The following is a 16,943-nucleotide window of genomic DNA, read 5'->3' on the forward strand; positions in this document are numbered from 1 at the left end:
TTTACGGTGGGTTGCAACCATTAGGTGCATACAACCACCTATAGTAGACTTTGAATTGTTGTTATGGGCTCGCTAAGGCAAGCACACTAGTGTTGTCTCTATTTATTATTCAGACTGTTTTTTGGGGGCATCATAAAGGACATTGTTAGACAGTGCTTGAATTGGACAGGTAGTAGTAACTGATAAGAGATTCAGGCAGTTCTACTGACTTGCCCACCCAAACTGTACCCCCATATTAAGGCCACTTACTGGTGAATCTAGGTTACTTACGCATATTGGGAAGGCAACTGGGCAAGTTGTTGCAGTGTTCACAATTTTTCAAATTCAGTTTCCATCTTTTGTTTCTGCAAACATAGTGACATTCATCATATATTTTATCAACTTCATTGTTCTTTGGTGTAAAAAGAATATAGCTTATAATGACCAACATCCAAGTAGATTGTATCCCTATAGAAATATACTCACACCCACACTATAAGCAATTAATGCATCGCATTGCTGCACACCGATAGCTTGTAGATCTGTGCTTTTTGACACGGAGTTACTATCCTCCATACAAACGTGGTGTGAGCCATTTTAACTTTAAGCTGTGTTAAATTAACACTGAAGATATATATTTTGTCTCGTGTAGTGTTAGCCTAGCATATAGCATATTAAAGTTATCAGGGCCAGACCAGTGCAGCCAGATGATAAACATTGCACACAGCCTGGCGGGACAAGTTCTCCGTGATTGATTAGTTTGTTTCTAGGCACAAAACCAGCTGAGAAGCGGACCAATCCTATAACTCTGGTCCCAATTCTGGTCCCCACAATCTAGCCATGTTCCCAGCCTACTGATGCCCACAATCACAATCGTTCTCCTGTAAATAGTACAATGATGTTGTCGCTGAGACAGCACAGCCCTAGGCCATGCGGTAAAAAGTAGTTTTCCATTTAGGCTTAACAAAACATTTATTTATTTAATCTCAATAAAATGTACCTCATAATTAAAATAAAAATCTACCAGCAAAGTAAATTCTTGAGTAAAATAAAAATATTCTATACTTCAGTAATAAAATGTAAAACAGGTATTAAGAGGCAAGTTATCAGAAGCACAACTCCTCAGAGGGCTGAGTTCAACGGGCTGTCTATGTAGGCCAGGGGCCAATTCTGATATCTGCACAAATTGGTACCACCCAAGGTGACCGTACATTTTTGACTTCCTACATGTCTCTAGTTTACATTTTGGTATGATAACCCTTTCTGAGACCCAGCTTAATTGATGTTATCAGCCGCTAGAGTCGGTCTCCCATCTACTTTCTATACAGGAGGAAAATACCCAGGTATTTAAGTAGGATGTGAGGGGTCTTACTAGGGGTTTGTCATGATGCTGAATCCATTGCAAGCATTTGTTTTGCACAAAAAACATTCCTTGGGCTACAAATGGCCCCAGAAAACGCCCACAAAACTGATGAAACTGATGAAAAGTGATGACTCATCACTTTTCATCACTAAACCATCGTTTTCTGGGGCCATTTGTAGCCCAAGGAATGTTTTTTGTGCAAAACAAATGCTTGCAATGGATTCAGCATCATGACATCCTACTTAAATACCCAGAGAAAAAATGTTTTCTGGGTATTTTCCTCCTGTATAGAAGGTCGATGGGAGACCGACTCTAGCGGCTGATAACATCAATTAAGCTGGGTCTCAGAAAGGGTTATCATACCAAATTGTAAACTAGAGACATGTAGGAAGTCAAAAATGTAAAAAATGTACGGTCACCTTGGGTGGTACCAATTTGTGAAGATATCAGAATTGGCCCCAGGACCAATGAGTCTGTATGTGAATGCTGGTTTGACCATATAAATGAAAAGTTTGTTCATATTGTGTGCCACTAAGTAACTTAGCAAAACAGGAAATGGTTGCGTAGCAGTCAAGTTGAACATACAGTAGGTGGCAAAAGTAACAAAACATTGTCATTGTATGTTTAAATGACAGATGCCAAGGTGGAACTAAAAACCACAGGAAAAAGTCCAGAAATCATATAAGGTCCATAAGAATCTCGTCCTCCATAACGCTGGAGACCTGGGGCATTCCTGGCTGTGCCACGGTTCCTCTCTGCCCTCCAGCCATCAGCATCTGACCTTGAATCGAAGGATGGAGAGAGGGTAAGATTTACTGATTGAGTTAAGTTAGAGGTAAGCTTACAGATACGAAAAGCCAGAGATTAGTAGAACACAAAAATGACTCCTTGGGACTTGTTTAATAATTGCTAGAACAATTCTACCTTACAAAGAACTGTGCATTTTCTTCATTTTGAGTGTTACGTAAGAGTATTTGCTTGACCTTTAACAATATACACTTATTAGAGAGCCAAGCGTAATTGGGATCTGGCAACATCTTAATGTTGTGTCATTTGCAAGCAACAAACTACTTGCAGATAAGCATTTTACTGCTTTAATTCGAACTTATACTTTTGAGTACAATCTTTCAGGGCTCCTTCTCCACACATGGGATGTTTTGAGCATAGTTAACATTCTACCTGATAGAGGCTGTCTCCACTGGCCCTGCATTGGAGCCCCACCTCCTGGCGCTGGATGTACCAACTGCTGCCCTAAACCTTGGTGAGGCATCATGCCGGGCATGTGAGACACTCCACCCTGCTGAGAGAGACACAGAGACCACAAAATGTTAACTTATTTTTATTTTAGTTTGTGTGCAGAACCCTAAAGATCACTTATAGATCATACAGACTCAATGACTGCTGATACATCTATGAGTTATGTTGCGCTCTTACTGGCTGCTGCTGGCTGAGGAGTAGGCTCCGCAGCTGTGGATTGGCCCCCGGGTTCGGAAGGCGGAGCATGGGGCCCTGAGGTTGCGTTGGTCCGCCTTGAGCGACCTGGTTGGGTGGTGCACCGGTGACGGATGGCTGCTGGTTGGCCGGTCCAGCGGCTCTCATTGTCATCTGGATGCAAGTCACACATGTAGTTTTAGAGGAGTACAAACTACAGGCAGCAAGTTATATTTTGAACATATCTGTCAATATAAGCGTATACTGTGTGGAATATATAACTAAATAACTGTGGCAGTTCAAACAGTCTTGTGTGGGTCTTCATTATGTAGAGACCTGAGATACTTAACATTATGGATGGCTGCTACACAAGAATAGATGTGTTTCTCAGAAAACCAAACGTTATACAGACATGCTACTGTATGTGGTGAGTGAGCATTCAGTGAAAGAAAACTGAGAAAACATGCTGTTGAGTGGAAATAAGCTGTCAAAAGACTGCTGCTAAACAGTGAAGGAGAGTGACTTGTGGTTGTGTGAGCGAGTGAGTGCAATGGATTTTATTTGTAATATCTACTTCTACCAACACCGCCAGTACCTTTCATGTTTCATACAGTGCACACACATTGGAAGGCTAATTTATATTTTGTCGTACAACAGCGTCACTTTTTAACCCATTCAGAACGGGTACACATTATTTTGTATCATTATTTTATGCTTTAACTATTGAGAAATAGCAGATATACAACCTCACAGCGCGGCACCGAGTGCTGCGCTGCAAGCTTGTAGATCTGCTATTTTTTTTTTTATAGTGAAAATTTGAATTTTTACCCGATTCTATAAGTGTCTTTTGAATCCTTCTAAGGTTTTTTGAAAAACCCATGTTTCTATGTCAGTAATCTTTCCAGCCATCGTCAACGAAAAGGTCCTTTTCCACTTAACTGGAGCTCAGTTAGTCTGTTCTTGAGACTACTATGTCAGTGGTTCTCAAACCTTTTCATGTGAAGGACCCCCAAAACGATATTTATTTGGCCAGGGACCACCCAGAAGAAAAAATTGAGTTACAATCGTTCGCTTTGAAAATACATATATTCAAAGATTTGCACACATTTTCATGACTTTTTCAGATCTTCAGATCTTTCAGATCTTCAGATCTACAAGCTTGCAGCGCGGCACTCGGTGCCGCGCTGTGAGCTTGTATATCTGCTATTTTTCACTGGTTAAAGCATTCAATAATTCTAGGCCTAAATGGGTTAAAAACCTTCGATTTTGGCAGTCGTGAGACGACAAAGTACAAATGGGACTTAAGTCTCACCAGGTTGTTCTGCCTCTGTTGCTCCTCCATCATAGTGACCTGACTAACGGAGGGCATGCCCACCACCACAGACTGGACACAGGACAGACCAGAGACAGGAAAAGGGGAGAGAGGAGGAAGTGTGGGGAAAAAAGAAAGGGAAGGAAAGGGTTAACAGCAGGACATGCAGACATCCAGACTAGAAGAAGAGGTTTGAACAGGGTGGCAACGCAGCAGCCAGAAGAGGAGCAGTGTTGAGAGAGAGGGGTGTGCAGGCAGGCAGTAGGGCTGTCACAATTATTACATAATCGTCTAATCGCAATTATTTTGTGATAATCGTCATAATCGTTTACATGTTGAAAAATGTTTATATATATGTTCAAACATTTAATAAAATAGTGGAAATAGCAGATCTAGCTTGTAGATCAGCAACTTCCACTATCAATGTTCTTTTTAAAGTGTAAAGTTGTCAAATGTGTCCTTAATTTCTTTGTATATGTAGGTTATGTGTCATATCTGCCATGTGCAACTTCAAAGCCAACAAGCCAAACAGGAATGTAATTGTCAACGACTGAAACACAATTAAATCGTTAATCGCAATTATGTCATAATGGTGACAGCCCTAGCAGGCAGGCAGACAGACGGGCCAGCATGGGTTAACATTACCTGCTGCTGCACCTGGCCATGAGCCACAGAGGGAATGGGACCAGTGGGCCTGTTGAGGAAGTTCTGGTTGGGGGGGACTTGGCCTGGTGGCATCGGACCCCCAGCACCACCCAGCTGCAGGGACAGAAACAGAGAGACAGATGATCTGTTTATTCCTTTATTACATTTGACCATTATTTATGCTTCCAAATTTTACGTTTGATGTTACTTAAAGCCTGCAAAGGTCAGGTAAATAACATTGATTTCATGGCAGTCAACCGCCATTATTTATGGAAACCTCTGGCATCCTGTGTTAAAAAAAACATGTAAAATAAAATAAAAAATACTTTCTCCTTTGTTGAAACGTAACACTCTGTCTGAATCCAAACCACCCCCACTAGTCAGGCTAGATATTTTGAGGATAAGAATACTTAAACACAAATAAATACTATATTGTTCCCTACCAGCCACAGTACATTGTACAATTTGCAGAATTAGTTTATATGCTAAGTATATGAACCTTTTTCTCCTTTGCACTAAACATTTAATGTTCTCTCTTTAACTCAGTAAGCTGAAAAAACTCTTTAATAGACATTTAGAGCAGATGTGACATTTCAATAAATACAACTATTCCTGTGCAAAAAGAACAATCTCTAATCTAATTGCCCAAAAACCTGCTCCGGGCCTTCCACAGAGACATTTTAATCATGCGAAGATTGTTCTCTATTAGCAATGCGTGCAGAATATGTAATTGCGACAAAATAAGAAATAAAGGTCTTCATAAAAACATCTTCTGCCTTCCCTAAATCAGTGCCTCCTAAACAGTGGGCTGAGGCAAACTGATGTTGTCATTTACAACTATACAAAATGTTATGAATAATTGTTTGATTTACTATTCATACTTAGTGCATACTCATTTCCCAATACAGAGGCAAATTCTATACCATGGCATAGATGAATGAAACTATGTCACCTTTTACATAATATACAGTATATAATGGTGATTTTTTGGGGGGGACCAATGTAAAATGTCCCCCTCCTCCCCCAACACCCCTTTAGGGATGGGACGATAAGCGAAAGCGATATTATCGCTTATCGTGATAAAAAACACTCACGATAATCGTATCGTGGAGATTTAATTTATCGTGATATCGTCCTCCGTCATGCACTGGGATCAATTCACCTTTTATTTGCCGAGCTGCATATCCGGTACAACTTTATAATTGGTAAAAGGTACTTACTTATAATATACATACTTGATATATACTTGATACAGTCTTTTTTCACTCACTATCAAATGTCTTTGCCAAAAAATAGCCGATCTACAAGCTCACAACGCGTCACAACACGATGCGCTGTGAGCTTGTAGATCTGCTATTTTCTGGCAAATGTTCCGCCCCAGGACAATGGATTTTGATTATCGCTAATATCGTATCGTCTCTTGTCACAATAATCGTGATATGGCATTTTCAACTCGTCCCATCCCAACACCCCTTCAGTACAACTCACCGCTCTGTGCTGCTGGACCTGCTTGTGGTTGGTGATGACCTGCCGGATGCCGTTGACAAAGCCACTCTGATCGTTGGGAATGAGGCCCATGAATATTCTCTTCTTGGAGGAGAACAGCAACATCAGCACACGCACCTCACAGGGGGACGTGGTGTGGGGGAAGTGAACGCATCCAGCCTGCAAGAGGGTTCAAAACATTCTAGAGTGAGCAGTGAGGCCTTGGGAGCCATCGTGATTCGCTATTTTAGAAAAATCGGGAAAATTAGAATTTTGACCCGATTCTATAAGTGTCTTTTGAATCCTTCTAAGATTTTTGGAAAAAACCTATGTTTCTATGTCAGCAATCTGGCCATCGTCAAAGAAAAGGTCCTTTTCACTTAACTGGAGCTCAGTTAAGTCTGTTCTTGAGAGACTACTATGTCAGTGGTTCTCAAACCTTTTCATGTGAAGGACCCCCAAAATGATATTTATTTGGCCACGGACCCCCAATTCAAAATATCTAGTTCCAGGGACCACCCAGAAGCAAAATTTGAGTTACAAACGTTCGCTTTGAAAATACATATATTAAAAGATTTGCACACATTTTCACGACTTTTTCAAAAATATCAGATCTACAAGCTCGCAGCGCGGCACTCGGTGCCGCGCTGTGAGCTTGTATATCTGCTATTTTTCACTGGTTAAAGCATTCAATAATTCTAGGCCTAAATGGGTTAAAGTGTCAAGCTTCCACTTCGTCAAATAAAATAAAATTTGTTGATGAAATCAAATCAATGAAGACAAAAATACTTCCATGCCGTCTGGAACTGAATCAAACCAAAACAATTAATGCCCCCTTAAAAGTCCCATTACCGGTATATTGCTTGACTCTATGTGATTCATAGTTAGGCTTTGTGCACCCTCTAGTGTATTCAACACAGCACTGCAGGTCAGTATCATTAGTGGGCTAAAGGCCCTGACAGTCTATATATGCAAGTACAAGGAACATACAGCACACTGCATATCCACAGTGGTTAGTCTTTTCATAGTCAAGTCGTGATATAGTTTACAGATTTCAACATACCGGTATTCTTGATTCATTTCCAACTTTGGCCATTTGTAAAAGGTTTAAGCATTAATTTCCATTATTTGACGACAAATGAGAATATGCAATGGATTCGTTTTCAGGACGCCTATCATGTTTTCACATTACCTATCAATTATTTTACTGTACTGTGTTTTATTTTTAAATCAAGTTAAAATCACCTGCATTGCCATGTCTAACAGAATCAGATTTTCTCTGTCTGCAATAGCACATGTCGATGTGAAACAGTTTCATGCCAAGCCAATGCTTTGTGTGACACTGGTACTGTACGTGAACGCTTGGTACGTGTCACAAAAATGTAGCTCAAGACATGCCCTGGCGGAGGTTGCTGGGGTCTGCAATTAGTCAATGTATGATATGTCAGGACTATGAATAGAATAGTTAACAGTTAATAGTCAACAAACCTGCTCTCAATCATGACTTTTGTAAATTGTATTGATTGACTCTGGATATGGGCAGTGAACAGACTGTGGGAGGCAACTTACAAAACCGTTGGCCATTATTCGGTAGAGGCCCTTCAGGGACTCGACGTCTTTATTGGTGAAGGTGAACTGAACCATCCTAGAGTTTCTGAAGAGGTGACCTAAGGTTGTCTGCAGACAAAGAGAGAGACAGGGAGAGAGTGTAAGACAGAGACATTTCCTCATGCATCCTTCATGAATTAGTGATGACTTTAAACGGAGATGCATCCTACACACAGACTCACCAGCAGCTGCTGTGGAATCAACTGCATGATAAGCTTCTGTGGCCACTGGTCTGTGTTTCTGTTAAGGGATACAACATGGATAGATAGCAACATTATACATACCATTATATATAGTATGAAAATAAGCACTAAAATAAGAAGTTAGAACTGCTAATATCAGATTATATCGTTTTTGAGCTCGACAACTCACAGATTCTCTCCTTGATTGACCTGCACCTGGCATGGCAGAGAGCGAGTGAGTTTGGTAGCAGAATCCATAGACGAGGCTTTAGGCTTCTGCAGGAAGTATGAATACAGAGAGGAAGAGAGGTGGGTAAGGTGCCGAAATGACAGCGAGATGACAAATGAGGTTACTAAGTTAAGCTAAACTATACACAGAAACAACACGTGGCTAACATTCCTTGTCCGGGGGCTTTGAAACGTTATTTCATTAGAATCTCCAAGCAAAAACCTCCCCTAGAACATGAGCAATTGTTCTGACAACCACGGAATGCAACGCTCTTAGGAGGGTCAATACACCACTCCCACTGGGAAAATAACCGGCACCATTCTTCTTTGGGGCATCAATACAGGATCAATAATTAATCAATCCCATATTGGTCAGGCTTTCTGCTTGCCATTATAAATGTTTTGTGCTAGGTTTTCTTTAGAAGACATATGGGTTATTCATGGTCAATGTTAAGCATGCCTTGGAGGAGAAATGAATCCAGTGGGTAAAGACAGGTTCGGAATGAGCAATAGTAAGTAAAAAGAAACAGCAACAATAAGATATTTAAATATGTATCTTATTCTGGTAAGCTGATCCATCTACAGTACTATGGACTGGTGCATGGATAAAAAGGTTATCAAAGCCATCACAAGTAGGTAGCCTACCTTGTCATTTATTGGGAAAACCTTTTAAGAGATTGCTGATTACAATTAAGCCAAAACCGAATGTATTATATTGACTAAAATGTACTCTGGGCCAAGCTCAGCAGCCTAAGTTGAATGGCATCCCTTGTGAGTACTTTTATAATCAACAATTTCTTCTAGTGAGTCTTAGGTCACTGGGGTGTAATCCTTTCCAATATTACAGATTACTCTGGAGAAGAATCACTAATGGGGCTGAAAGCCTGCTGAGATGCATTGGATGAAAAGTGATCTTGTGAATTCATTCTACTGCCACCAAAATGTGGAATGCCCTACCAATAGCCATAAAAGTGGGACTCCTTAGTCCTTAGCCTCCTTCAAAAGCACTATAAGAGAGCACAAATGTCTTCTAAGCTTGACACCGGAAATGAACCCAACACCCCTCCTCAATTGTTTTCTGTGAGCTGGGCTGACAAGTGTCACAAGAAAGTCATTAGCTAGTGTTCTCCTGACTCAATTTTGCCACTGTCAAATAAATCAGTGTTTTGACCTTGAGCTAAACCTATGTCTGTATAAGGAGGTCAAATGAGCAATTAATCACACTTTAGTTCAATATGTGACAGGTTGTTTTTAGACTTGCTGCTGGGACCTCAGAAGTACTGGTGATCAAATAATGTTCAGTAGGAAAGACTAACTCCTCCAATAATTCTGTTATAGAATGAATATGAAACGTGTATCTGTCACTTTAGTACAAAGTATATCCAAAATAATTGTGTCTCTCTCTATACAAGTGTAATACTATTACAGTATTAGTATAATTAAATGTTGACAGATTATTACCTCTTGCCATTCAAGAACTCCACTCCATGCTACAATCTTATTTGCTTGTTGCTGTCCAATTGGATTGGCATTGCCCTGTGCTCCGGTCACAACAGCCTATTAGGGGAATAGGAGGAGAAAATAGTGAACAAGAAAGGTGAACTGAGTTAGGAACTTAAGATAGCAAATCATTTGTAAAATTGGTACAAATAACAGTTTAGAAAACATACAACCCAACTTACAAAACAAATGAATAAATCAAATACATGAAAGTGTTTGGCAGGCAGGCATTGCCATTTGTGTGTCCAACTTCACCTCAAGGCTAAATAAATTGTGTCCTGTTATATACTGTAACAACAAGAAACTAGAACTGCACTCTGTCGAGGTAAAAACTTGCAAGCTGGTATTAACAGCACAACCAGTACAGCATACAATAGAATTGTGAGAGTAAATTATCACTTCAGTCAGTATTATCAGTAAACATTCACCATCGTTTCCCCTAACCATGTTCACAATATTACTGGTACAATTTTCCATGCCTTGAGCAATCGGAATACTTACAATTAGCTGTTACCATCTAAAACCGGCTCCAAAATGAGCTGGGGACTATTGAGAAGATTAACCCTGGTCAATAATAATTGACACAATGCATAACTATGTGCATAGATGGGCATATTACCATGCCAGGTTGTGCTGAAAGTGGATTTAGTGGAGTCTGTTGATTTGGTGCAGTCTGCTGCTGGGGAGGTGCTTGTTGCTGTTGATTGGGTGGTGGCTGTCCTGGGGGTTGAACCTGCTGTTGCAGTTGATTGGGAGGTACTTGTTGCTGTGACATCATGGGAGGTGTTGCCGTGGTGACTGTTGATAAACTAGGCTGACTGGATGGGGCCAACTTAACTCCAGCCACGGATGGGAGTGCTTGCTGGCCAGAGAATGGAGGACTTGGATTCACCATCACTGGAACTGAAGAAACAAAGAGCTCATGAATAGGGCTGTCACGATATGACATTTTACATGACGATTAATTGTCACTCAAATAATTGGCGATTAACGATTTAATTGTGTTTTTGTCGTTGACAATTACATTTCTTTTTGGCTTGTAGGCTTTGAAGTTGCACATAGTAGATATGAAACATTACCTAAATACACAAATAAATTACTGACATATTTGACAACTTACAACTTAAAAAATAACTTTGATAGTGGAAATAGTCGATCTACAAGCTCACAACGCGTCGCATCGCTCGTAGATCTGCTATTTCCACTATTTCGGACATTTTTCAACATTCACGATTATGACAAAATAATTGCGATAAGGTCAAATAATCACGATTAGACGATTATGTAATAATTGTGACAGCCCTAAAAGAGCTCATGAAGTCATGGCACTCGGGCCACAAGATTCAGATTATCTTCAGTTGTGCTAACATCAAAATGTAGACAAAGACCCAGAGAGTGCAGGCCTCACTACTCACATCGGCTCTTTTGGTTGTTGGCTGCCTCCACGGCCATCTGTGCAGCCGCCTGGGCGGCTGTCATCGAGGGGGGGTTCTGGACGGACACAGATTAAACAAGAACAATGCAGGGCAAAATAGTAAGGAAAGGAATTCAACTGCCACTGTTGCCTGAAATGGAGCCAAAGAGCTACTACACACAGCAAAATCCTCTTTGTTAATTTAACTCTGAGAGTGTACAAATGTAACCAAAATGAACTCGTAGCGGGTCCATTTGGTTCCACGAACACTCTCAGATTAACCAAAGGTTAAATTAGCAGAGGATTTCCCCTTTAGGGGCATTCACATGTTCATTTATTACCTGATAAGGATGGGCAGGACTAATAGAAGGAGGGCCTTGTGACGGAGGTCCATGTGGCTGGTTGACAGGCAGGGGCTGAGGGGGCAGCACAGGCTTGAGAGGACCTGGTCCTCCACCAGAAACTGAAACTGGAGACACATAAACAGATGGAAATAATCCTTCCAGAGCATGTTTAGCCTAATGAGTATGGCACACAGTATGACATTACTGTGTCAGTAACATTATAATGAAAGATAGGGCAACAGAGATAAGGGACCACTTGTGATATATAAATATACATGTCATATATCCATATCTAAACAACAGAGTACAATATTTGCTTATGAATCAACATTGTAAATGTCTAGCATTCGAAACCATATATATTTCTAATGATCTGGAAGCCTCTCCAATGTAAAAGTTTAAAATGAGAATGTATATTGTTGATATACTTTAAGTATCCTTGTACTTGTTTATGTTTATTTGAGAGTTTAGTTGAGTTTACCAGGGTGGACATCCTCCACTCCTGACATCACAAAACTGCTGCGAATGGGGCAGATTTAGCGGATCAAACATTATTCCAGCATTTATAAGAAAGGCAAATTATAACATAAGCGCTGCTTCTTCTTTCTCTCTTTTTTTTTACATATTTAAATATCCGGCATTTAATGATCTGCTGCCCTGCCTGTAACATGACATGTATTGACCACGGTATGGGCCTTTCTGCTGAAAAACTACATGACCACTAGCAGTATAATAACAGTCTGCTTTCTGTGTGTCATGTCCATAGACTGTAAAAAAAATATGGACGATGCAAAGCCATTGGTTTCTATGCGGCGAAAATGACGCTTTTTTTGTCCCTTGTATGGGTGTCGCCATCATTCTTTGAATGGTACCCCAGGAATCATAAGGAATGCTATTGGCTGCCAACGGTCACGTGCAACCGCAGGGATACATGGGAGAATGTGGTCGGAGCCTCCCGAAATACAGCACACGAAGAAGAACAGCCGGCTGGTATCAGTTTAGTTGGCCACGTCCCCCGCAACTTTATCATCAATTTTAACATAAATGGGACCATATTTGCACAAAACCATATCATGGTAATTGAAAGGCAGTTTTTCACTAGCGACAGGAACCATAAAGTATTTATGACGATGTTTATTAAGGCTAGAAAATCAAAGAGGAAAATTAATGGGGTCCAGTGGAGAACAAATCTTTTTGGTACCTCGCGGGGGGAAAACAGCGCAACTAGCAGCCAATCATGGGATCTTTCTCTTCTGGGAAAGCTTCATGAATAATCCAGGCAACAACACTCCTGGTCATGTCTCAGTTCTCACCTGGAAGTGCAATGCCTCTGACCAAGACCATATGGAAGGGGTCTTGACTGTAGTCTGGATGTTGTTCCGCTACCCCTCCAACTGGTGAGGCCTTCTCATAAAGAGCACGTAAAGCTGGCAATTTTCGTGGCGCCACAACTGAGAAATGGATTCCTCTCTAAAAAGGATGAACAGTTCTTGTTTAGTACGTTATAAAATAAAACTAGTAACTAGTAGTCCTATTCATACTAGCCCATTATAGATTTGAGATTCTTTTTAATTTTTAGCCTCAAGCAATTATTGTGAATTGTGTCATTTCTGAACTGAATATCTTCTACCAAAAATAGCTAGACAGCAAAAACTCTGCATAATAACTCGCCTACCAAATCACACAAGGTCTCAGAGGTCACTCACATCTCTGAGGAGTTTAGCCAAGTTGTCTGCGGTGCAGCCGGTGTAGCTAACACTCTCCACGGCAGGGAGCAAGTACGGCGGAGAGTTACACAGCAGCACACACACCTTGTGTGTCTGACCTCTGGGGAGAGAAAGAGATAGGGTGATGTAAAGCAGTGGTTCTCAAACCGTTTCACTTCAAAGAAAATCCCAAATTAATATGTACAGTATTTGACTGTGGCCCAAGATATCTTCAGATACCTTGGGCCAGGGAACCCCATGCAAGATTTGTGTTGTTAAAATGTTTCCAAAATATTCCATATTTTCATACCCAATTTCCAATACCCAATGTAGTATATTATCATGTGGTTGAACAGATTTTGATGCAATATTAACCATTTTTTTGGGGAACCCGTGGGACAACCTCAAGGACCCCTGGGGAACCCCGGACCCCACTTTGAGAACCACTGATATTCTTGTATCTTACTTCTGGTGTATGCAACTCTATGTCAGCCTTCAGTTACTTCTGCTTTGTTGCTGATGCTGATGGCACTGCTTCTTTTCTGTTAAGCCTGTCGCTTAATAATGTACAATCAAATAATGTGCTCTGATGCACTTGCTTCATTATTGGCATGATATGCACAGCAGCCTTCTTCAATTCTCTTCTAGAGTATTGACAGCGAGAGGTTTGTTGAACTTGTGGACCGCCGATAAAAATAACCCAAGTGAAAGACACCAATGAATGAAAATGTTAACAGAAATATTAGCCCTTGTTTAAACACCTGATTGGATAGGTGAATCAGCACATTGTCAGTCAGGTCAAACCAAAATACCCAGAGATCAGACTGCTGCTTTGGAAACGCATCCTGATACCATCCAGGCTTCCCAATATGATCGTATGGCGTCCTAAAGTCTTTGCAATGCAGTTATTTTTAAAATCTCTGAATTGCGTTACCCAATCTTAGCCCCTTGAATTTAGAATTCACCAGACCAATGGGTTGAGATCTCCAGTTTTTTGGCTAAGCGAGACTAACTTGTAGCTGACTTTCTCTCAAGATTGATGAGTGTTGACAGTGTTCGGTGCCGAGATTGTAAAGTGAGTACCGAATATGGTAAATCCTCAGTAGCGATAGTGCTTTAAAAATGTGATGCATTATGTCAACGAAGCAGTGGTGTGATGTACAACAGAAAGACTAGCATACATTTGTTCCCTCATCTTCTTAAAGTCGTCAAAGAGCTGCAAGGCCACAGAGAGTCCCTCTGCGATCAGACTACAACTCTCTGCTCCACCTCCCATGAATCTGTGTCAGGAAAAACAGGAACATTTTAATTCTCACAAAATTGTTGTTATTATTGTTTTAAAGTAACTTAGTTCACAAGAGTAAATCAGCAGTGTAGTCAACTGCTGGACATCACATAACTTACTGGATGCTGTCAATCCAAGACACAAACTCGAAAGCCGAGCTGGTTGGTGCGTGGCATTGGACATACGACTCAGGAACACAGTCAACTGTGTTGAACACCACCAAACCATACTGTGTTCCTCCATACTAGGGAGAGAGAGAAATAGAGAGAGCCCAAATTACCAATGGTAAAAAGCTTCTTTTTATGTTTAAAACCGGAAGAAGAAGACAAATAACATTAGAAAAGGTAGTGAGGAAATACTCACATCTCCACCAAAGTCTGTTTCTGCTGGGGGGCCTCCATTGAAGTATCTGTGTTAAATATCAGAGGCTGTCGATTAGTCAGTGATCACTGATAAGTCAAGAGAGAGGATACTTTGTTGTACATTGTGGCTAACACTGAAAATAGCAGATTTACAAGCTCACAACGGACCACTGCTACACTAAGATCAGTTGTTTTCGGTAGGAGACACTGGCGCCAACCAAATGTAAATCAGTATAAATCACCAAAACACAGAGATGATCCATGCACACTTACTCAATAGCGGGCAAAATGTAATTCTTTCGGAGAGATTCAAAGTAGGGCCCGAGGTTTGCCGTCCCTTCGATCACGAACACTACATCAGCTACCTGGTTGGCTCCAGACTTGATTGATGGCTCCATGAGTGCTGCACCCGCCACCACCATCAGTCTAGACCGAGAAGGGAGGCATATCATTTTTGAGAAACATTATTGTTAGGTAAATTAGTTTCAAGTGGACAGAAGCTACTCAGTCTCATGCGTGTGATGGTGCTGTCTCTCATTTCAGAGAGACAGTGCTCGTTACGCTCGTAGCAGCCTTGTAGGGTTGGGTTGTATTTCCGAAACAAGAGCTGCAGTAAGGAAGTATTCCAGCTGATTGTCCTGGTAACAGGAACAGTGGGCCCCTGAGAACACTGGGCACCATTGATGTGTTATATTTGAATTTATATCTACATTTATTTTACAAATGACAGGGCAAATATATGTTTGTATTAAACTTAAATCTAAAGCCCAATAATTCTATATTATCTATTTCTACAAATTGCTAGAAAAGCAGTGATAGCCAGTCATTCGGTGGACAAACATGTTGATGGGTAAATCATGTGTACTTTAATTACATTATTTACGACCATTTTCCAAAGCACTGGACCTAGTGTATCCATTGTCCTCATCTGAGCCTAATCTGTTATTTTAGGCTAACCAACAACTCGTTACAACTATTACTTTACCTAACTATGAATGCATTGGTTGTGACCAGTCTCCAGTTTAATAGCCCGAACCGAAACTTGAGAAGTCAGCAATCAGCATACATACTATTCAAGTTAGCATTAGTCAGTGGCTAACATTTACAATTCAAGTTAGCATAGATGGCTAACATGATCTAGCATAGCTCGTAGTAAATAATAGAAACACAATCTAATGTGGCTCTCACCTTGTAGCATACGGCTCCCAAATCGCGTAATCGGTTAAGAAGTCCAAGTGTAAACAAAACCAATGCTACTGCGTAGCTAAATAAACTGTTGTTGTTGTTGTGTTGTGACTGAAAGAAAGGCGGATGGAGCATAACGTTCTGCTATCGATAGCTCATGTCTCCACCGCTGCCTGGTCAATCGAAAGTCGAGCAATATTGGATTTGATTTAATTGGTTTAATCTGACAGTGGTTTTCCACCTTTTTCATAATCAATCAAGGTCCATTATTTGTTCGGCAAATCGGCATTTGTGCCACGGACCACCATTTGATGAGATTTAGCTTCTCAGACCCAAAACTTAGAATATTTTGTTATCGTTGGATAACATTTTGTCCACAATTCCATTTGATGGTGGTGTTAGCCCTGAATACATGACCATCATATGTATTCAGGGCTAATGGTGATGTTACCATAACAGGCCAACGTTGATCAAAATAACAATGATTCTACATTCTCTCTTCTTGTAGTTATGTAATGCAGATGTTTAACAATTTAACTCTTGAGTGTGTTTAAAATTAAACCTGGACTAAACATGGACTTGTAAGGGTCCATTTGGTTCCATTTTACACTCTCAAGAGTTAAAAAGCTATAAGGGTCCATTTGGTTATCAATATCAACTCTCCACCATTTATAGCCTGGGACCATTTGGCTGGAACCCCTTCAAGGACCACTGGTGGTCCCAGGACCACTGGTTGATAACCACTGGTTTAAATGACTATAATACTTGTGAAAAATTGTCAGAATTGTAAACTTTGACATAATATATTAAGTAAATGTGTTGTTGCAGTTTGCAAATATATGAATCTGTTTGTATAGCCTAGGTTTAGCCCCCTGTTCTTGTACTGCATAGAGACACACGGGCTCCTACAAATA

General features: G+C 40.6%; 1 protein-coding gene across 1 annotated transcript; it reads right to left on the reverse strand.

The window, feature by feature from the left end:
* Window positions 1-1,063: 1,063 nt before the first annotated feature.
* Window positions 1,064-16,178, reverse strand: med25 (mediator complex subunit 25). The gene is made up of 20 exons (XM_080723814.1): window positions 16,033-16,178; window positions 15,118-15,270; window positions 14,846-14,891; window positions 14,602-14,726; window positions 14,379-14,477; window positions 13,198-13,318; window positions 12,805-12,961; window positions 11,489-11,616; window positions 11,149-11,224; window positions 10,353-10,636; window positions 9,695-9,790; window positions 8,196-8,281; window positions 8,006-8,063; window positions 7,785-7,892; window positions 6,219-6,395; window positions 4,731-4,844; window positions 4,086-4,157; window positions 2,777-2,947; window positions 2,522-2,642; window positions 1,064-2,123 (listed from the first exon to the last, which is right to left on the reverse strand). The coding sequence occupies exons 2-20, from the start codon at window positions 15,264-15,266 to the stop codon at window positions 2,020-2,022; spliced, it is 2,292 nt and encodes a 763-aa protein (XP_080579940.1). The 5' UTR covers window positions 15,267-15,270; window positions 16,033-16,178; the 3' UTR covers window positions 1,064-2,019.
* Between the last annotated feature and the right edge of the window lie 765 nt (window positions 16,179-16,943).

The sequence above is a fragment of the Nannobrachium achirus genome (assembly GCF_963921795.1).
Source record: "Nannobrachium achirus genome assembly, chromosome: 4".
NCBI classification, from domain to species: Eukaryota; Metazoa; Chordata; class Actinopteri; order Myctophiformes; family Myctophidae; genus Nannobrachium; species Nannobrachium achirus.

Bases quoted from the DNA above. Each gene is read 5' to 3' on its own strand.
- med25 (XM_080723814.1), bottom strand. From the start codon at position 15,266: ATGGTGGTGGCGGGTGCAGCACTCATGGAGCCATCAATCAAGTCTGGA. The intron at 4,158-4,730 runs GTAATGTTAACC...TCCTGTGTCCAG, and splicing joins ATGGCCAGGTGCAGCAGCAG to TCTGTGGTGGTGGGCATGCC. The intron at 2,948-4,085 runs GTGAGACTTAAG...ACTTGCATCCAG, and splicing joins AACAGAGGCAGAACAACCTG to ATGACAATGAGAGCCGCTGG.